Source organism: Pleurodeles waltl, chromosome 7 (genome assembly GCF_031143425.1).
Source record: "Pleurodeles waltl isolate 20211129_DDA chromosome 7, aPleWal1.hap1.20221129, whole genome shotgun sequence".
Classification (NCBI taxonomy): domain Eukaryota; kingdom Metazoa; phylum Chordata; class Amphibia; order Caudata; family Salamandridae; genus Pleurodeles; species Pleurodeles waltl.
In genome coordinates, this window is record NC_090446.1 from 1,515,872,088 (window position 1) to 1,515,894,779 (window position 22,692).

General features: G+C 48.5%; 1 protein-coding gene across 1 annotated transcript in view; it reads right to left on the minus strand.

Annotated features, from left to right (window-relative positions):
* LOC138247101 (transmembrane protease serine 3-like) overlaps positions 1-22,692 on the minus strand; it is a 139,226-nt gene that overhangs the window by 59,037 nt on the left and 57,497 nt on the right. The window contains exon 4 of the mRNA XM_069201845.1: positions 10,572-10,707. Coding sequence (XP_069057946.1) covers positions 10,572-10,707 — 136 coding nt within the window. The remainder of the gene's footprint in view (positions 1-10,571; positions 10,708-22,692) is intronic.

Sequence of the window (22,692 nt, forward strand, 5' to 3'; positions counted from 1 at the left end):
CAGTAAAGTGACGGATATACCACCAGCCGTATTACGAGCTCCATAGGATATAATGGACTCGTAATACGGCTGGTGGTATATCCGTCACTTTACCGTCACTTTTGGGACGGATTAACACCTCCTCCAAAGTTGTAATAACCCCCCTAGAACACCAAGAGACTAGGTTGTCACACAAGAGACTAGGAATGGAGAAAAAATGCTTGAAATGACGCAAATGCTGCTACCCTCTCTAACTCTCACCCTCCTGCAATTCAGAAAGAAGCTGAAGACGCACCTCTTCACAGAACCCATTTTCTGTCTGACTGCAAACAATCTTCAAAACATTTCCTGGGCTTTTGCTCATCTATTCAGAGTTTTTGTTCTGCTGCTTCCCAGTTAAGATTGTGCTATAGAAGTAACTCTAAATGCAGACATACACATGGATAAGGAGGACGATTCACAGGTTAGATGGTGAATGGGACATAGTCTAGATGATATAGGACTACAGGGTACACAGGTATGTAGGCACAGAGGGCAAGGAGACCTGGGGTAAAGTGCACTTGCTAGGGAGGATAGAAGGGGAGGCAGAATGGAAGCCCAGGGGAAGGAGTGCAGCACCACAGGAGCAAGAGTGGCAGGGAGATTGAGCATACAGATTTGATTTAGGGGCAAGGAGACGCACGGAGGAGGCATAGGAGATACAGGTATTATTGTGGCACAAAAGCAGCTAGGCATAGAAGGGTCAGGGTCAGGCAGAAAAACACTGGACATGAGCAGGAAAGAAAAACAGGGGCACAACTGTAGAGGCACAGACAGGACACGGGAAAGATGGGGCATGAGGAGCAATAAGGCATGGTGAGGTACAGGCAAGAGGCACACTGATCATGCGTAAGAGGGCACAGGGAAGGAGAAACAGGGAAGGAGGCACAGGGAGCTAAGCTTGGGCTCAAAGATAGCAGATGCACAGGCATGGAGGCAAAGGGGAACCCCAGGTAAGGGAATCAAGAGAAGTGACAATGACACAAAACCAACCACTGGCAATGCAATAGGTCTGGCTTATGGGTGCAATGTCAGGGCCGACCTAAGAATCCATGTATGTTAATGACTGCCCTCCTCTCATCTGCTGCTAGAGAGAAACACTTTAAACTATCTATTTGTCTAGGACACTTTCATAGCATTGTAAAGGCAGGAGTGTGCCCCTATAATTTCAAACTAAGGAAGCTGGAAAAGTATAAACAAAATAATCACAAAACTAAGTGGACGGTGAACACTTTTTTTTATAGAAGCACACAACTTTGCCCGATTCAGAATAGGTACTCCTGGCTCGAAAAATGTAGGTGTAGTCAAAGCCTCTCTCCTGAAGATATTCACATAATTGTCCGGCGACAGTTGTGCTGGCAAGGCAGACCAGACCATAACCAGAAAGAAAAGGGTAGACTGAAAGTACAAACACAGAAAATCTCCTGTGTTTGGAATGCATAATCCTCCGTGGACAGCAAAACGCAGAGTACTAACAGTGACAGACCTGTCAAGGTTTTTAAATCCACATGTAACAAGCTGCTCCGGTACAGGTTATTTTTATTTGCATCCTGGGACTTTTTGTTTTGCCCATTATAAAATCAGGACCACAAGGGGTCTGAACTGGAGTAGCTAGTCTTTCATGAACCTTCAAAACCTGGCGGCCCTGCAGTGATTCTGCCATCTGGTTGATGGTGGAGGAGAGGGGGTGAATCAGTAATTAAATGTGGGGAAGTTTCTAAGCAGGTCCTGCCCTTTTGCCTGTCCCTGATTACTATGGACCTGATTTAGAACTCGGCAAACGGGTTACTCCGTCATAATTGTGATGGATATCCTGTCCGTTGACATCTAAATCCCAGTGTATTCTACATTATTTAGATGTCAGCTGACAGGATATCCATCACTATTGTGACGGAGTAACCCGTCTGCTGAGTTCTAAATCAGTCCCTATGTCTGGAAGGCTGACAGCATGGTGCAGAATATTGACACTTCTTTGTGCCCAAGTTTTGGATGCTCCTGCTTTGAGCCAGCTCCATCACTTCCTTCTATAAGAGGCCTTGCTTTGCGCATATTTTGAGTCTGCACAAAAGCCAAGAAATGACACCTGAAAGGGAACCACCGCACACGGAATCCACATCCCGTCTAGAAAACAATCATAAAAGTGGGATCCAATCCACCCTACTTTTTTCCAGTTTCAAGCTCTTCTTGACCAAGGAAGAGGGTGTACAATAAAAGGTTTTGCAACCAGGGCATGTGTCTTTCTGAATGCCAATCTCACAGAGGTGAGGGGACATAACCAGATGGCTGTAACCTGCTAAAAAAGATGTTGTTCTGCCTTGAGCCTAGAAGCCTGCCTGCCTGCTGAGAAAAGGAAGGAGAGTGCCTGGTCCTGTAGGTGAACTGACTGTCCAGGAGGAGGTGCTAGCTATGTCTCCAGTGAGTGAAACATCCATAAGAAACTGAATACTCAGTGGGAGTCCTCAGTTCCCAGACAGTGAGATTCTAGTGATGGTCTGTATGAAGAAGTGCATTTGGATAAGCCGATGCTGGTGCTGCCATTGCCAGTGTGCTGCAAACCTTCAGAGAGCTGTCTCCACCAAAGCAGGGAAAATGTGTCTTGGCCTGGAGACTGCATCTGCCAAGGACCACTGGCCTGGGGCTTCAACACCTGAAGGCACACACTCACCAGATTAGCCTGCCATGCTGACGTGAGAGAGAGAAGCGGGACCGCTGCCGCAGTCAAAGGAATACTACCGGAGACACAGATGGTGTACACCAATGTGCACTCTCTCTAGCAGCCGACAAGCCACCTCCTCGACACATGAGTAAACGTGAGGCACAGCCTCTGGAAACTGAGGGACTGAAACCATGAGCAAATTCATGTCACGAGAAGCAACTGTCCTTATCGGTAAGACTGTTTTGGGATACAGAACTGTATGAACATATCCACTGACTGACTAGAAGTGACCAATTATTGAAAGTTGCACCTGTGCGTAATATTACCTAAACCCGATTTGTGTGGGGGCTCCCTAGGCTGAAAAAAATGATTTGCACAAGGGAAGTCAGATGGTAACCCAACTTATGGCCACCTGTCTTACTTTGTTCTGTGTAGAAATAGCAAAAATGTATTTTTATTAATGTAACACTTCATTCCACATTGTGCAGTAAACAAATGATGTTACTATAATCCATTTTAATGTGAATCAGTTTGCTTACCTTGGAAGGATGAATTGACCTTGTCAGGATGAAAACTCGTCCCCTTCAGACCATTGGATGTCCATGACAAAGAATAACTCACTGGGATAAACTTACATTCTACACTCACTCAGGCTGGGTGCCATAGTGCTGGTACAGAAACATTTTACAGAACTCCCTTTAGCTCTCAGCCCATCCCTACTGGCTTCTGCTCCATTCCAACATGTCCAAGCCTTTGGCCGGATCCCTGAAAAACGCAGTCAGCATGAGACACGGAGGGAGGTGGCCAAGGAATGGATCTGCTGTAATGCATGAAAGGCTCACCACCTATTAGGGTTCTACTTGTAGCCCCTCAACTTGAAGTTGGAAGCAATGGACTGAAGAAATTATTTAAATGCTGACAGCAGGAAAGTATCATTGTTTTGTATAAAAATGAATGCAAATCTCTGACCACAGCCCTAAATAAGGGCCAGAGGAGACGTGTAGACAATTACAGCTGCTGCTCCATGATACTGTATAAGGGGCTCTTTATAGGACAGAACATGGAGTCTTTGAGGAAGCTATTAAAATGGTCTACAAGAACTACTAATCTAACTAAGATGCTAAGATGTTAAGTGTGCATCATTTGTAACTAAATTTCCTTAAGGTTTCTCAGGGAGAACATCAATTGTCCCTGTAAAGAGGTATTTAATCCATACCACTGTTACCAGCATAGTAAGCAGTTGAACACTTGCCACTTACTTCTCCTGTTGTGGCCAACGAGATACTCAACCCATCAAAACCCCCAAGAGCACTAGCGGGTTTGGAGGAGCAGAGGTCTATATGTTCCCTTCACAGTGATGTGACTTGGATTGAATGAGGAGAGGACCAGGCCTTCACCTGCCAGTATTGTGATTTGGGACTGGACAAAAGGATGAGCTTTACCCCACAGTTTTGTGATTTATTAGTGATCGACCAGAAGAACAGGAATTACCTCACTGTGGAGGCACCAGTGTGGAAGGTTAGGATTCTTGAAGATAGACTTAAGACACTTTAAAGGTTCTTCTCTGGAGGTTCAGACTTACGTATGAGGCAGATGGAGAGTGCGGCAGCCGTAAGTGCTAATATGATGGAGACGTTTATGAACCAGATGTAGAATCGTTGTCGAGAGCAGCTACTAGTTGGATCTCCCTCCTCACTGAGTTGCTCCAAACTGGGGACATCTGGAAGAAGACCACCTTGAATAAAGATGTTGTGTGACACATGGACCATAAGTGAAATTATGCCCTAGGTATCGTTTGCTCCTCTGGGTCATTTTAACTTCTCATCGTAAACAGGTCCTAACAGGCTGAGTGAGGGATATATCTTCTGTGAGCACCTTGGAGACTTCTTTACACCAGAGTGGAGCATTTTATACATTTTTTTAAATATTTAGCACTTCCGTGTGGAATACCAATTCTACAAGCATGCATACACTTTTATGTGTGTGGTTACTCCAGGCGGTTAGGTGGTAAGAAACCATGTACACAAAATGTGTCAGACACAATACTGGCTGTGTCTTTTGCTTTAAAGAGGCCAAGTGAAATGTGAGCCACATTTTGTTGATGATAACTGTCTGTTGAGAGCCTGATTTACACAGCTTTTGACACACCCAAGTGAAACATAGAAGTGCAAATAGTATCATCTACATCAACAAAACGTTTGTCCTGATTCAGAGACTCGGGGGGGAGGGCAGGTATCTTCAGGCTACAGAAGGAACTTGGAAAATCCAACAAGTGATGATGTATTTTGCAAACGCGGGTTTAGTTCAAGGATGAGAAAATGGGTAGATCGAAGGAGAGGGAGTCTTGTGGGGGGCAGTGAATTTGGAAATGACCAAAAGAATTGAAGGTTCGGGTGAGGTCACAAACCCTACCAATGGCTTTCCCCACCCTAAATTTATGTATGTAAATCATATACTGTGAACTTAGTGACAAAGTGAGCAGTACTGGACAGGGGTACAACAGTGCAATACAGAAAAGGGGATTATGAGGAGAGGATAGACGCATGAAAGCGGACTGGACCAGAGGCCATCTTCTCTCACTGGCTAGCGCTTTAACCAAGGTGATTGCATGAGGATGAAGCTTTCCTTCAAAAGAAGAGTTTAAAGCTCCATCACAACTTCTCCTCTCAGTTTAGTTGTAAATAAAAAGGTGGAGTAGCTTTGCAATTAGAGAAAGAAATAGTTACAAACATCCATACAGTGTGAGTGGGACTAGAGAATGGAATTCTGCAAATGGAAGAACATTTTCAAAATGGTGGTTATGTGGAAGTATGATTGTTGGTGTTTTGACATCTGATGGTGGTCAGATAGATGCATGAGGTTAGCCAGTCGAAGTGTGATGTCTCTTTCTTACATAGGGTGTTGAATGTGTTGATGTATGATGCTGTCTCTTTGTTAAAACATTTCTGTCATTCATCAAAGGTAGCAAGGATTCTTTTAAGACAGATGTATGACATAACTTGGGATCCTGATTATTATTTAGCCACAATGGATGTGAATAGTTTATACACGAGAATCAAACATGCCATAGGCTTAGAAGTCATCAAATCTTTTCTGTTTACTAAATTAGCTAGTTTCTACAGCATTCGCTCATGATTTTGGATTTGTCGGAATATATTCTTATGGTGAAAAACTTCTTACAATAATTTATGTAATGAAAAAGATGTTTGCAACTAAGTTGTAGTTATTGATTAATTCATTTTCTATTTTGTTAGTTTCTTTCTATTTTCTCTTATTTAGGTATGTTCGGTGGTGAATTCTGAGATATAGTCCCCAGAGGCTTCGTTTTTGTCTAGGAGGAACTGATCATGAATATGGTTACCATCATATGTTTTTGAGATGAAAATGGACATTTTTATACTAAATGAATGTATTCTTGCCTGACAGCCTTGAAGAAGAAACGGTGTCACGAAACACGTGTTGGCTGTGGTTGGTATCATGTGAATAATAAACGATTATTAGGAGCAGCTTTGCGAGGAGTGGAATTTCTCAGATTGTGGACAGTCATATATATAAATGTATACGTACACTGGGGGTACCAGTGATCTGAGATTGGAGATGTGGGCATGAGTCCTGACACCCAATTTTCTTTACAAACGATGTTGATTGTATGGTGATGTTTTTGTGGTCGTGTGATGGTAGCTATACTCCCTCCATCCTGCAGTCTCTCTATTTACCCCTGAATCCCCTCTAGGTAAAAATGTCTCGCTTGCAGCTGGCTTTCGTGCCACACTATCTCTGCAGTCCCTCTCAGTGACACCCTGCCATGGCCCTGCAGCCCCTCTGTGTGCCATCCTGCAACACCCCTAGCCTCTCTGGGTATCCCCAGTCTCTAACATTGGCAAAGCCTAAGTCCAGCTTGTAACTGAGAATGCAATTTCTAGACAGATCTATTGGCTTTGCCATTGCCTTATTTTCAAACCTATCCCATTTGTCAGTGAAAATATATAAAGAATTTTAATTAAAAAATTAGCCCAGGAATTGGTGGGTGTTTTTTAAACCCTCTAGTTACCAGACTCAGTTTTGTTTTAAATCTATTCTGATAGTCATAAAGTTCAGGAGACTATGGCCCTCATTACAACCTTGGCGGGCGGCGAAGTGCATGGGCAGTGCAGGGACCCTCAGGGGCCCCGCGACTCCCCTTCCCGCCAGCCTTTCCATGGCGGTCTCTACCGCCATGGACGGGCTGGTGGGAAGGGGAGTCGGATTAAAACCGCCGGGACAACCACGGCGGGAAACCACAGGGACAACCACGGCGGGAAACCGCCGGTCCTGGCGGTGCGACCGCGCGGCGTAATACGCCAGATTGTACCGCCAGCCTGTTGGCGGTACAATCCCCAAAACAGCCCTGGCGGTCTTTGACCGCCAGGGTTGTAATGAGGCCCAATGTTCTTAAAAACTGCTCCTGGGGGCAGTGTTTATTGTAAAGCCTTCTGGTGACCGGAATTACAGGTCTCTACATCTGTCTTATGCCTGGGGTGGGGGGTTGTTGAATAATAAGTAACCCCTCATGCCAGAGATGTTTTAAGGCATGGGCAAAGTGGGCTCTGGCCCAGGGCCCCAGTCTTTCAGGGGCCCCCTGATAGAGCCGGCTCTGTTCTCCCTGATGACCGTGAATGATTGTTAAACAGATTGTTTTAAATACCACTTTCTTTTTTTTTTTTTTTTTTTTTTAAAGAACGGTGATGTGTAGGCAGTGCTTAATTTGAGCCGGTGGTATCCAGTGCAGGGCACAGGCACTTATTTTTGAGGGCCAGCGCTTATTTATCGGCCTCAGGCATTTACTGCGAGCAAAAGACACATATGGGAAAGAAAGAGGAAAAGAAAAACTTTAAAAAAACATCACAAACAGAGAAAGCCAAAAGCTGCAAAGTGAGCTGATGGGACAGGAAGTGGCTGTAAATTGATTAAAGAGGCTAGAGATGGCTTCAGGATTACGCTGCCTCAGTATTCGGTTCTTGTGCATTTAGTTGCAGCAGCCGCGTGTTTTAGATGAGATCTTGGGCACGGGCACGTTTTTATTTACAAATTAAGCACTGTATATGGGAGTCTTTTACAGACATTATGCAGAGAAATGTGTTTGTAGTTTTACAACACTATGCAAGATCCATAACAGAGTTCATTTTAGATTGGAAGAGGACCCCAGACATGACAAATGGCAGTTATACACAGAGATTATTTGCAATAATATTAGTGAACCGCTGCTATATTACAATATTGAAAACACACATCACTGTCCCTGAATATTAGATGGAAACACATTTAGAATGGACCAGTGCACTGTCAGTGACCTGGACAAAGAGGGCATAAAAGAGCTGAGACTGGATCATAACTTTAACGCTGATCCGGAAGGGGCCCCCAAAATACGTTGAGCCAGAGCCCCAAAATCCTTAAAATGTCCTTGCGTCATGCCCAAGGTCAAGGGTAGAATGTGACCCCATGACTCCACCTCCTTGCCGATGGGAAGGGGGTGAGTCTTGCACAAGTTTGGTTGTAATTGATGACCCCCATGTACTCCTGTCCTTGCCCAAGAGCGAGAGTTTGCTTAACAAACCATCACACTAATCGGCCATGGTTCACACAGTCCTGTGCCAGTTACTTCCGGCCTACATAACCCCTACATTCTGCAGGCCCTGGAGAACCAGGGCAGGTAGCATCTGCTCTGCACCCTGTTGCCTGTTGGCAACCAGGTGCAGGAGATGGCTCCAGTGGGTCAGCTTCGGCCCTGCACTTCCATGATCTGCACAATCCCTCAGGAGGAAGAGGGCAGCTGGCACCCTCTCCTATGCTCTGGTCCCAGTTGTGAACAGAGCAGAGAAGCAGGAGTATGTTGTCCACTCCTTTGAGGCCCCAGAGGGGTAGGGCAGCTGTTTTCTGCCCCTTTGTTTTAAAAATATTTTTTGTCAAAGTTCCTCCCTAGGAAAGGTGAGGGGGGTTCAGTGGAAAGTCTCCCCTGCACTTGGGTAATGCCCTGGGAGTTACCAGGAAGGGTAAAGCATCTTGGGCCAGATGTGCAGAGCTTTTTAGAGATCGTAAGCAGTCCGATTCACAGAAGGGGGCTGTTTGTGACCTCTACGCATTTGTATGTACAAAGGCCCTATTTGCGATTCTGAAGCAATGGGATAAAATAGGGGTTGAGATTCGGCATTAGGAAGGGGCGTGATTAGGGCACCCCGAATTGCACTGGTATGTGTGAATGTTTTGCAACTGAAATGCAATTTATCTCTTCGCAGCCGGTCAAGCAGGCTGTGGGGAAATACTCAAATGTGGCTGGGAATCAGGCCCAGAGAGAATACATAAAACATTTAGCTTCCTTGAATGATTCTGTGGGATGGGCTATTTGTGATCTACAAGGTGTGTGGAAACATAAAGGGGCAAAATACACACTGGGGCTGACAAGCTGCCTTTAGGGCCATATGTTTCTGTTAAGACCTCGACTAGTCAATGTACTGAAAATATATTTTAATGTAATAACTTGAAGAACTATTGGTCCGAGGCTCTAAACTCGGCCCTTGACTCACCCTCTTGTTTCCTTCATCCCCTATTTGTAAGGGGTTACGTCTATCTTAGTACTAACCAGACAGTCCTTGTTAGCCCGACTAAGCGGTTTTAGACGGGGTGAATCACACTCTTTCAAAGAGAGATGGACATTTTCCTTGAACCATCTTGTTCACTAGTTGCTGTCGGGGTCTGCTTCGCTCTGCTCTTTTTTAGCCACAAACCCATGCCCCTGATACCAGCACCTTTCCTGGCTTCATCTGTAAGTTTGATACATATAAGGAACATAGGGGGTCATTACGACCTCGGCGGTCTTGTAAAAAGACCGCGAGGCCGCGGGAGACAGAATACCGCCATTGCCGGCGGTATTCCTGGCTCCCTATTATGACATTTCCGCTGGGCCAGCGGAAATGTCACATCAACATTGCTGCCGGCTCGTAATAGAGCCGGCGGCAATGCTGATGTGCAGCGGGTGCAGTAGCACCCGTCGCGCATTTCACTGCCCGAAATTCGGGCAGTGAAATGCGCGATGGGGCTATGCCTGGGGGCCCCTGCACTGCCCATGCCAAGTGCATGGGCAGTGCAGGGCCCCCCAGGGGCACCCCAAGTCCCCTTACCGCCAGCCTTTCAATGGCGGTGTCTACCGCCACGGACAGGCTGGGGGTCGCGGACTCATAATCCCCAGGGCAGCGGTGCTTGTACCGCTGCCCTGGGGATTATGACCGGTAGGCGGAATCCTGGCGGGATATTGGAGGGGCCGGCGGTATGGCCGTGGCAATTCCGCCACGGTCATAATTGCTGGCGGAACACCGCCAGCCTGTTGGCGGTGTTACTGCCACCTTACCGCCGGCCGCCAGGGTCGTAATGACCCCCATAGTGTATTCTGTTTACTGTGAGGGGATTTGAGTCATTCTTGTTCAGTCATTGGCTTCTTTGGCTCTAGAACATTCAGCTGTTGGCTTGAGTCAATGTCAGTCACATCTAGGATCAGCCCACAGAAGCATTTCAGCCACACCGGTTTTCTTCTGCCTGTGGGTGTGTCCTTCTCCCTCTACTGGAATGCATGAGGGGCTAGTTTACATTTCAAAGGTGGCGGCAAGGTGGAGCATGAAAAGAGAGGAACCCTTTTTCTGTAGCATCCATTTTGTCATATATTTTTGTCTGCACTCACTCCCCAGTGCTGAAAGACAAACTTGCGTCAGAAAAGTCAATACTCAAAATAAGTTGGACACATGTATGACGAGCATGCCTGATCCACATGCCATACACACATCAAATCTACTGCCTTTGCCAATGCTTCTTTTGTAGTTACTTTCTGAAGTGCTCCTTTTCTGTGGCCACTCGCAAGGACAACACTTACCTGTTTTCGGTGGCTCGTCACGCGTTTGGATAGTGATGGCTGACACATCGATGGGTGTGGAGGCGCCATACCCTGTGGGGTACTCCACCCCTGGTCCCTCGGTCGCTTGCTGCTTCAGCGGGGGGCTGCTGGAGGGCTGGAAGGAAAGCAGTAAACAAGGGGAGATGGTGAAAGAGCCATGAAAGGTCAGCCAGAAGGAGATGGATAGACAGAACCTGGGGTTCATACATGATGCAAGGATTGACAGAACCTGGGGTTCATACATTATGCAAGGATAGACAGAACCTGGGGTTCATACATGATGCAAGGATTGACAGAACCTGGGGTTCATACATGATGCAAGGATAGGCAGAACCTGGGGTTCATATATGATGCAAGGATAGACAGAACCTGGGGTTCATACATGATGCAAGGATAGGCAGAACCTGGGGTTCATATATGAGGCAAGGATAGACAGAACCTGGGGTTCATACATGATGCAATACTAAAACGTGGGCTTACCAAATTATGGCCCTAATTCTGAGTCTGACGGGCGGCGGAGGCCGCCCGCCAGACTTCCCCCCTCCGAAATACCGCTCCGCGGTCGAAAGACCGCGGAGGGTATTCCGAGTTTTCCCCTGGGCTGGCGGGCGGTCTTCGCAAGACCGCCCGCCAGCCCAGGGGAAAACTCCCTTCCCACGATGACGCCGGCTCGTAATAGAGCCGGCGGAGTGGGAAGGTGCGACGGGTGCAGTTGCACCCGTCGCGTATTTCAGTGTCTGCTTTGCAGACACTGAAATACTTTTAGGGGCCCTCTTACGGGGGCCCCTGCCGTGCCCATGCCATAGGCATGGGCACGGCAGGGGCCCCCAGGGGCCCCGCGACTCCCCCTCCCGCCATCCGGTTCCCGGCGGGAGAACCGCCAGGAACTGGATGGCGGGAGGGGGAGTCGGAATCCTCCATGGCTGCGGAGCGCGCTCCGCAGCCATGGAGGATTCCTACGAGCGGCGGAAAGTCAGCGGGAGACCGCTGGCTTTCCGCGTCTGACCGCGGCTAAACCGCCGCGGTCAGAATGCTCGTAGGAGCACCGCCAGCCTGTTGGCGGTGCTCCCGTGGTCGGTGGCCCTGGCGGCCACCGACCGCCAGGGTCGGAATGACCCGCTATGGCTTTTAATAGGTCTTCAGCTAAAATTCAGCCGAGCTTAGATACTGGACTTCTGTAAACTATGTTTATATAGGTGTGGCTCCTGAATATCGAGTCCAGGATATCACAGGATACTAATGTCACAAACAAAACATCGTGGGACAAAACATCGAAAGGTAAGTATGTATACATTTTTTACACCTATCTCCCATTGATGTAATTATAGACCAGTGTCAGATTAAGCACTGCATATGATCATGCGAAGGAGCCATTCGACCTCAGCCCTGGACAGCTTTTACAACATGCATGTGTCGCCTGGACAGCTAGGGCAATATGGACTGCTTTTGCAGATAGACCTTCCTCAATATAACTTATGAGTTTTTCCTATCTTTAGCTGGCTGCAGGCTCCTGGTAACTAACTTCTATGCATCCCTGGTGTCAGATGGGGGAGCACAGTGAATGCAAGAGAGAGGTGGTCACAAGCATGCATGGAACCCTTGTTTGATGCTGGGTGGAAGACAATGTGTACAGAGTGAACAGTGTCTTAACAATTGCAAGATTCAAATGCATTCAGTTTCATTAGCTTCTCATTACCTACTTCACCCCTAAAAAGCTAGCTGGAATCTACCCAGGCAAGAACTCAGCATGCCCCAGGAGTATAACTGGGGGGGGGCGGGTGAGGGGGGGTTGGCCCCTCCTACGTATGGCAATGGGGATGCTCTAAAGTGGTGGAATTTTGGATGGGGGTGTGAGAAGTCTGGAGATAATGACAGGTGGTCTGCTTGAAAAATCTGTGAAACAATGTTTACTGGGTATCATTCTTACCGCACACCACTTAAAGATGGGAATTTGAATGGGGACATTGGGGACGGTGCTGGCTAAATACCAAATAGCTATCAATTGGAAGTTCCCTAGAGCTCCTGAACACAACACTTGGAGGAAGGACCAGCAGCATCTGAAGAACAGTAGAAAAGATGAGAAACTGGCAAATGAATTAGCTGATGTGGCTGAAATATTAACTAACCAGATAGACTTACCAATAATAGGCCACCTTGAATTTTAAATAGCAAATATATATCTATCTATATATATCTATCTATATATATATATATATATATGCAAAAAAGAGAATAGAGAACTCTGGGTAGTTCCCAAGTTTAGGTGGAGAGCAGCTCTAGTAAGGAGCACCCTGCAACACCAGCGACACTCTAGATTTGCTCACCTCAAATGTCTGTTTATCTAGCAAAGTATTTAAGCATTGGATCAGCACAGTGCTATCCTCGCCGAGCTAGATAGTGACAAAGGAATTGTTTTGATTTATACTGGGTGCTCCCTTGTGTCTGGACAAAGCTAAACCTCTCTGATGAGAGCGAAACATGTGTCAGGGGTAGCTTTTACTCATTTCAGGTTGGCTTGGATGGTATTTTATCAGTCCAAAGCTGTAATACTGTGCCTGGAGTGGTAAATGGCTTTTGTCATTTTACAGCTCGGCAAGGTTGATACTGTGTCAAACCTACGCTTAAAGACTTTGCTGTATAAATGGCAAAAGACTTTGTCACTATCTAGCTCGGCGTGGATAGCACTGTGCTGATCCAATGCTTAAATACTTTGCTAGATAAACAGACATTTGAGGTGAGCAAATCTAGAGTGTCGCTGGTGTTGCAGGGTGCTCCTTACTAGAGCTGCTCTCCACCTAAACTTGGGAACTACCCAGAGTTCTCTATTCTCTTTTTTGCATAATTTATGCGTCACTCTAACCCTGAAAGGGATTTGTTTTGATATATATATATATATATATATATATATATATATATATATATATATATAAATATTATATATATAAATATATATAAATATATAAATATTCTCTTACAAAACCATAGAAATTCACCAGCTATAGTTAGAGTTATCTTAGGACACAAGTTATATTTACTTGCGATAACTCTAACTATGACTGGTGAATTTCTATGGTTTTGTACGAGTAAATTCTGAACCTAACTGTAATGTCTCTGTAACCTTTGATTTTTTAAGTGAATTTCTATGTGTTTTTAAGTTCTATTTCATAACTATAACGTCCCTGTAACCTTTGTTTTTAACATAAAGTAATTTTCATTACTATACGTTAATCCAACCACCGCCGCACACGGCCTTTGGGGATGGGGGGTCCCCAAAACCACAGTAATTCCTGTTTCTCATAATATTGCTGCTTGGCCCAGCTACATAATGGTAACTCCGAACCTAGGCATGTTTGGTATCAAACATGTTGGAATCATACCCCAATACTGATGCCATGCACTCTGGGGGCTTCTTATAGGACCTTTAGTACTGCTCCTACCAGTCTTTCAGGGTCTGCTAGCAGCCCAAGCTGCTGCTGCCCCTCAGACAGGATTCTGCCCTCCTGCTGCTTGACCAGCTCAAGCAGGGGAAGGCAAAACAAATGATTGCCTGTGGGAGAGGGGATGTAACCTCCTCTCCCTTGGAAATAGGTGTTACTGGGCTGGGAAGGGGTAGCCTCTCCACGCCACCATGCTGCTTTGATGAGCACATTTGGGCCCATATTTATACTTTTTGATGCTAAACTGCGCTAACGCAGTTTAGCGTCAAAAAATTTAGCGCCGTCTAATGCCATTCCGAAGCGCCATGCGGGCGCCGTATTTATGGAATGGCGTTAGCCGGCGCAAGCAGACCGGCGCTGCCTGGTGTGCGTGGAAAAAAACCACGTAGACCAGGCAGCGCCGGCGTAGGGGGAAAATGGCGCTAGGGCGTCTTAAAATGGCGCAAGTCGGGTTGACGCTAAAAAATCATCTTAACCCGATTTGCGCCATTTTTTCGACGCCCAGACGCCATTTAAATGACTCCTGTCTTAGTAAAGACAGGAGTCATGCCCCCTTGCCCAATGGCCATGCCCAGGGGACTTATGTCCCCTGGGCATGGTCATTGGGCATAGTGGCATGTAGGGGGGCACAAATAAGGCCCCCCTATGCCACCCAAAAAAATTTGAAAAATATAAAAAATTATACTTACGTGAACTTACCTGAATGTCCCTGGGGTGGGTCCCTCCATCCTTGGGTGTCCTCCTGGGGTGGGCAGGGGTGGCAGGGGGGGTCCCTGGGGGCAGGGGAGGGCACCTGTGGGCTCATTTTGAGCCCACAGGCCCCTTAATGCCTACCCTGACCCAGGCGTTAAAAAGTGGCGCAAATGCGGGGTTTTTTGACCCGCCACCTCCCGGGCGTGATTTTTGCCCGGGAGTATAAATACGACGCATTTGCGTCGCCGTCATTTTTTTAGACGGGAACGCCTTCCTTGCATCTCATTAACGCAAGGAAGGCGTTCACGCTAAAAAATGACGCTCTTTGCCCATACTTTGGCGCTAGACGCGTCTAACGCCAAAGTATAAATATGGCGTTAGTTTTGCGCCGAATTTGCGTCGAAAAAAACGACGCTAATTCGGCGCAAACGGAGTATAAATACGGGCCTTGGTGCTCTCCTTGCATAATCCGGTTTGCACCAGTCCAGGGACCCCCGGTCCCGGCTCTGGCACGAAACTGCACAAAGGGGAGTGACCACTCCCTTGCCCATCACCACCCCAGGAGTGGTGTCCAGAGCTCCTCTAGGTGACTACTTGATTCTGCCATCTTGGAAACAAGATGTGCAGAGGCCCCTGGGCGCATCTGACTGGTCAGGTTAGGTAGCTGACGTGAGTGGCTCCCGCTGATAGGTGGTCACCTCAGAGAGTGACCAAGCCCATTTGTTTGCTCTTTAGGAACTCCCTTGTGGATAGGTCCCAAGATTTATCATGCAAGACTCCACAAGGTACTCTCTGCAAAAATATCTCCTGCTCCTGGCCACCAGAACAGCTGCTGGACTCCACAGGAGCCAAACAAGACTGCAACACTGAGATGACTCCTCCTTGCAACACTGTTTCCGCTGCTTCTATCAGCAACTTGCAACATTTCCATGGCTGTGCATCCTCTGGGGTTGGTAAGACTTCAGCTGCACCAAAGAAGCAAGAAGGACTCTCACTTGAAGTGATGGAGTCACACCCCTGCATCCTCAGGCACCTAAGCCAACAATTTCCAGCTGCTGGGATCAGCTGTTCTCTAAACTTGTGAAGATTCTCCAATGCAGGTGTTGTTTCTGAGGGGACCTCTGGGTCCTCTCAGCCCTTTGTCCAACTTGGGAGATGGTGAGTTCTTGCGTTTTCCTCCAAGACAAAACTCCTGTGCACTGTGACTGTTGCAGCAACCAAGGCTTGTTGACTCCTGCTCCAAGGTATTTTCAGGCTTCAAGTAGCCCCGGCCCCCAGCACTCGACCTCTGCAACGACAGTCTCCTCTCTGCTGCTCTAGCGACGTGGACTCCTCCTTAGGTGTGCTGACTGGGCCTCACTGCGTCTTACTGTGTCTGCTTCCAGTGGGTTGCTTGTTGGGCCTCTGACTGCTTCTGCTGGTTCTGATGCCTTCTTAGGGTCACCCCGGACTCCCCTCCAAGAGTCGAGTTCCAAGGACCTTGCTGATCCTCTTCAGCTCTGCAAATCTGCAACAGCTCCAGTTGCATTTGCTTGTGCTTGTTGGTGGTCCTCCTTCCCACTGACCCATCTGCAATCCGGTGACCATCAAGGGACAGCTCTTAGGTGACTTCAGGGACTCCTCTGCAGCTCCTGGGCCTCTCAGCTGGACTTCATACATCTCTGACAACCCGGATCTTCACCTACAGAAGGGTGAATATTAACCTCCTTTATCACCTGGACACTCCTAGATGGACTGGACTCTGTCCCCTTCTTTTGCAGGTCTTCTTCATCGGGAATCCACTGTTAGGTTCCACCGCATTGGTCCTGCTTTTGCAATTTTCCATTTACGGTCCCCATGTTAGCCTATAGGACGACCAGGTAACTTACCTATCCTCTCCTGGTCGCTGGGCGTCTTCTAGATACTTACCTCTTGGGGTTCCACTCTCTCCCAGCCCTTGGCTAACTACTCCATATCCTCTGGTGGGGGATCCATTTTCACATTCCACTTTTTTAGTATATGGTTTGGCCCCCTATAGGTCCCTTGCTATTTTATGCTATTTCCCAATATTTACCTGTTTATATTTTGTGTGTACTTACCTCCAGATGGGGGTTTACCTATAGTAATCTACTTTGGTGTTCCTGTAATAAAGTACCTTTATGTTTGCAACACTATGTTGTTCCTTTTGTGTGTGATAAGTTACTATGTGACTGCTGTGGTATTGCAAGTTCTTCACACTCCTCCTAGATAAGTCTTAGCTGCTCTCCACACCTACCACTAGAGAGCCCTGGCTACCTAGACACTGTAAAACTATCTAATAAGGGTTGCCTGGACCCAGGATAAGGTGTAATACCATAGGTGTCCACCACACACTGGGCCAGCCTCCTACACTTACCTTTGTTTTTGAATCCCTTCCCCAGAAATTACATCTACCTTTCCTATCCTGTTTTAGTCATAAACTGAGGGTGCAACGTCGTTCCCTCTTCAGCTCCAGGCTAGGAGATGGCCAGACCTGCCCCCCTCTCTATAGAGTCTCTGCATATAAGTAATATGAATATACTTATACAGTATCCCCTATGTGTGAGATAATCTCTGTTTAACCTATAGGAGACTGTGCACCTTCCCCGGGTCAGACCCTACAAACCTCGTCATGTCCACCTCTGTATCACAGAGCGTACGCTCTGGTTGCATTTTAACTCCTGCAATTTGGGGATGCATTCCCCTCTCAAGACCACCTTAAAGGCTTCCCATTCTGCTGCCCTGTTTCGTACTGTGTCCCTGTTAGCCATAAACAAATGCAAGGTAAAGTCTCCAACATGGGAGACAAAAAGAAGGGTCGGACGGTGTCACAAGTTTCAGTCTCCACAAAGGGATCTTGGGCATCGCCCTCGTTCGCTTCATAGTTAGCACCATATGAGAGAGGTCTGAAAGGAGCCGGTTTAAGTATGCAATAGTACCAACTCCCTGCAAACAAGTCTGTGTTGTTATAATATAGTAAAGTCTACTGTTTGTGTCATGTGGGTGAATGACGTGAGAACTGTTTAGCTGTTGGATTTTGAAATCCACTACTATTCCCATCATTGGTGAAAATCTGCTTCAGCACAGAAACCATCCAGGCTTCGTTCCCTCCTTAGGTGGGTGTCTTGCCAACAGTCCTCTGACTGCGCAATTAAGGATGCCGCCCACATGCATAGTGTGTGTAGATGTGGGGCTGCCAGACAAATAATTTCCCTGAATCAACTGATCTTTAGTGGAAATTTACATTTAGGATAAAAACATTCTACCTTGGGTCCAGTCTGCCATGCCACCGCCTCGCTAGAGGGTATCATACAGATACTTAAATGAGATACTCCAAGAGCCCGGAGAGTCTGGTGTAGGGAGCAGTGTTTACTTACCATCTGATAAGTACTGGGCTCAGGGTGTGGGCACAGATACCAAAGGTAACACTGATGCCAACTATAACAGGGGTTAGGTAGTGGGAATGCATTTATGCACCAAGCCCTGGATATCAGATGAAGATAAGGGGCATTAGAAGGCCTCAGCAGGGCACACATCAGGGTCTCCTAACCCTCCTTGGCGCGTGGTAGTTGGTGCCCGCCCTAGATCAGGGAAGAAGAGATATGTGGTGCAGGATGCCTGAGCAGCCCCCGGGGAGCATACTGTTGGTAGGTAAAGCACTGATGATGTATTTGTCCACTCGTCAGTGCATCAATGAACAACAAATTATTTTACAAACCATTAACAAAAAGAAGCACAAGTGCTTAATTTGTAGAAAAGGTCTATTTTCAAGTTCACCCTTTTGCACTGTGAAGAGTGGGAGGAGGACCTATAACAGATCTGCAGGAAAATCATTGTCAAATGCAATGGAGTCAACTGCACCAGCTAGAGAGGGGGCATCTGTGAAGCCTCAGGTTCACCGGCTAGAAAGTGGGCATCTGTGAAACCACAAGTGCACCGGCTAGACAGCGGGAATCTGTGAAGCCTCAAATACACCGGCTAGACAGCGGGCATCTGTGAAGCCTTAAGTGCACCGGCTAGACAGCAGGCCATGAAGCCTCTAGTGCACCCGCTAGGCAGCGTGCATCTGTGAAGCCTCAACTGCATCGGCTAGACAGCGGACATCTGTGAAGCCTCAACTGCACCAGCTAGACAGCGGGTATCTATGAAGCCTCAAGTGCACAGGCTAGACGGGGGCATGTGTGAAGCCTCAACTGCACCAGTTAGACAGGGGGCATCTGTGAAGCCTCAAGTGCACCAACTAGAAAGCGGGCATCTGTGAAGCCTCAAGTGCACCGGCTAGACAGGGGCATCTATGGAGCCTCAAGTGCACTGGCTAGACGGGGTCATCTGTGAAGCATCAACTGTACCAGCTAGACGGGGGGCATCTGAGAAGCCTCAAGTGCACCAGCTAGATGAGGTGGCACCTGTGCAGCCTCAAGTGCACCGGCTAGACAGTGGGCATCTACGGAGCCTTGACTGCACTGGCTACAGAGCAGGTAACTATTAAGCGTCAAGTGCACCGGCTAGACAAGGGGCATGTGTGAAGCCTCAAGTGCACCGGCTAGACAGGGGGCATCTGTGAAGCCTCAAGTGCACCAGCTAGACAGCGGGCATCTGTGAAGCCTCAAGTGCACCGGCTAGACAGCGGGCATCTGTGAAGCCTCAAGTGCACCAGCTAGACAGCGGGCATCTACTGAGCCTTGACTGCACTGGCTAGAGAGCAGGTAACTATTAGGCGTCATGTGCACCTGCTAGACAAGGGGCATGTGTGAAGCCTCAAGTGCACCGGCTAGACAGGGGGCATCAGTGAAGCCTCAACTGCATCGGCTAGACAGCGGACATCTGTGAAGCCTCACCTGCACCAGCTAGACAGAGGGTATCTATGAAGCCTCAAGTGCACCGGCTAGACGGGGGCATGTGTGAAGCCTCAAGTGCACCAGCTAGACAGGGGGCATCTGTGAAGCCTCAAGTGCACCGGCTAGACAGGGGGCATCAGTGAACCCTCAAGTGCACCGGCTAGACAGGGGGCATGTGTGAAGCCTCAAGTGCACCGGCTAGAAAGCAGGCATCTGTGAATCATCAAGGGCACCGGCTAGACAGCGGGCATGTGTGAAACCTCATGTGCACCAGCTAGACGGCGGGCATCTGTGAAGCCTCAAGTGCACTGGCTAGACAGCGGCCATCTGTGAAGTCTCAAGTGCACTGGCTAGACAGGGGGCATCTGTTAAGGCTCAAGTGCACCGGCTAGACAGGGGGCATCTGTGAAGGCTCAAGTGCACCGGCTAGACAGCAGGCATCTGTGAAGCCTCAAGTGCACCGGCTAGACAGGGGGCATCTGTGAAGCCTCAAGTGCACCGGTTAGAAAGCGGGCATCTGTGAAGCCTCAAGTGCACCAGCTAGCCCTGGGCCATCTGTAAAGCCTCAAGTGCACCAGCTAGACAGGGGGCATCTATGAAGCCTCAAGTGCACAGGGTAGACAGCGGACACCTGTTAAGCCTCAAGTGCACCGGCTAGATGGGGGGCATCTGTGAAGCCTCAAGTGCACCAGCTAGACAGGAGGCATCTGTGAAGCCTCAAGTGGACCAGCTAGAGAGCAGGCATCTATGAAGCCTCAGGTACACCAGCTAGACAGCAGGCATCTTTGAAGCCTCAAGTGCACCGGTTAGACAGGGGGCATCTGTGAAGCCTCAAGTGCACCAGCTAGAGAGCGGGTACCTGTGAAGCCTCAACTGCACCGACTAGACAGCCAGTATCTATGAAGCCTCAAGTGCACCGGCTAGACGGGGGCATGTGTGAAGCCTCAAGTGCACCAGCTAGACAGGGGGCATCTGTGAAGCCTCAACTGCACCGGCTAGAAAGCAGGCATCTGTGAAGCCTCAAGTGTACCCGCTAGACAGGGGGCATCTATGGAGCCTTGACTGCACCGGCTAGACGGGGGGCATCTGTGAAGCCTCAAGTGCACCGGTTAGACAGGGGGCATTGATGGAGCCTTGACTGCACCGGCTAGACAGCGGGCATCTGTGAAGCCTCAAGTGCACCAGCTAGAGAGCGGGCATCTGTGCAGCCTCAAGTGCACCAGCTAGCCACGGGCCATCTGTGAAGCCTCAAGTGCACCGGCTACATAGGGGGTATCTATGAAGTCTCAAGTGCACCGGCTAGACAAGAGGCATCTGTGAAGCCTCATGTGCACCAGCTAGAGAGCGGACACCTGTGAAGCCTCAACTGCACCGGCTAGACAGCGGGTATCTATGAAGCCTCAAGTGCACCGGCTAGAAAGCAGGCATCTGTGAAGCCTCAAGTGTACCAGCTAGACAGGGGGCATCTATGGAGCCTAGACTGCAACGTCTAGACTGGGGGCATCTGTGAAGCCTCAAGTGCACCGGCTAGACAGGGGGCATCTATGGAGCCTTGACTGCACCGGCTAGACAGTGGGCATCTGTGAAGGCTCAAGTGCACTGGCTGGACAGCTGGCATCTGTGAAGCCTCAGGTGCACTGTCTAGACAGGGGGCATCTATGGAGCCTTGACTGCACCGGCTAGACGGGGGGCATCTGTGAAGCCTAAAGTGCACCGGTTAGACAGGGGGCATCTATGGAGCCTTGACTGCACCGGCTAGACAGCGGGCATCTGTGAAGCCTCAAGTGCACCAGCTATAGAGCGGGCATCTGTGCAGCCTCAAGTGCACCAGCTAGCCACGGGCCATCTGTGAAGCCTCAAGTGCACCGTCTAGATAGGGGGTATCTATGAAGTCTCAAGTGCACCGGCTAGACAAGAGGCATCTGAGAAGTCTCAAGTGCACCAGCTAGATAGCGGACACCTGTGAAGCCTCAACTGCACCGGCTAGACAGCGGGTATCTATGAAGCCTCAAGTACACCGGCTAGAAAGCGGGCATCTGTGAAGCCTCAAGTGTACCAGTTAGACAGGGGGCATCTATGGAGCCTTGACTGCACCGGCTAGACAGTGGGCATCTTTGAAGGCTCAAGTGCACCGGCTAGAGAGCGGGCATCTGTGAAGCCTCAAGTGCACCGGCTAGACGGGGGCGTGTGTGAATCCTCAACTGTACCAGCTAGTCAGCGAGCATTGAAGAAATATCAAATGCGCTGCGTGGATAGTGGGCATCAGTAAAAAGCCACTGGCCTGTGCTGGACAGCGGACAATGATGGCATCTCATCTTCACGTGCTGGGTGCCCAACAAGAGTGAAGACTCAACCGCACGCTTTAGGTAAAGTGCCAGCTGATCCCTCTGGGCAGAGGCCATTGGTGCCGCACACGGTGCCAGCGGCATCAGATCAGGACAATGCCTGGGACACGGGCGCTGGTGCCCTGTATTTACCTCCTCAGTGAACGCATGGCACTCGGATCCTGGCATGAACTCTCTTTTGGACACGTGATGCATTCAGTAGACGGTCCACTACTTCTCAAACACCAGTGCCGGAAGCGGAGGGTGAGGGACCAGCAATTTATCCTGCCCCTTCTTGCCCCCCATGCCCCTTTCACCATGCATCAGTGCATCAGGAGCCCCAACATCTGCTGCTGAGCCAAGATACTCCAAAATGTACAAAGTACCTGCTTTTGGCGCATAGATTTAATTTACTTCTTTTTCTAAATACTCATAGATGAAGAAAATAAAAGGTGAGGACAGTTTAAAGTGTTCAGTTTCATTTTCTGCAAATAAAATTGAGGAATTTGAATATGTTTACACTCTGTTACTCCCTGCAGGTGCTGATATGTTTGCACAGGTCTCCAGGCATGGGTGCATGCATGCAGCTCTCTGCATTTCCACTGTGTGTACAGCTGACTGCATCTTTGTTGGTCATTCTGTAGAGCTACCTGTACGCCTGTGTGCCCCAATGTCATGCTAACTCTGTATATACTGGCTGCATTTTCCATGGTCTGTGTTCATAGGGGCCCATGTCTGATTTTTGCAAGGGTGCCCACGTACATGTATGCTTGTGTGTGCCTGTGTGTCTGTATGTCTCTTGCGCTTTGAG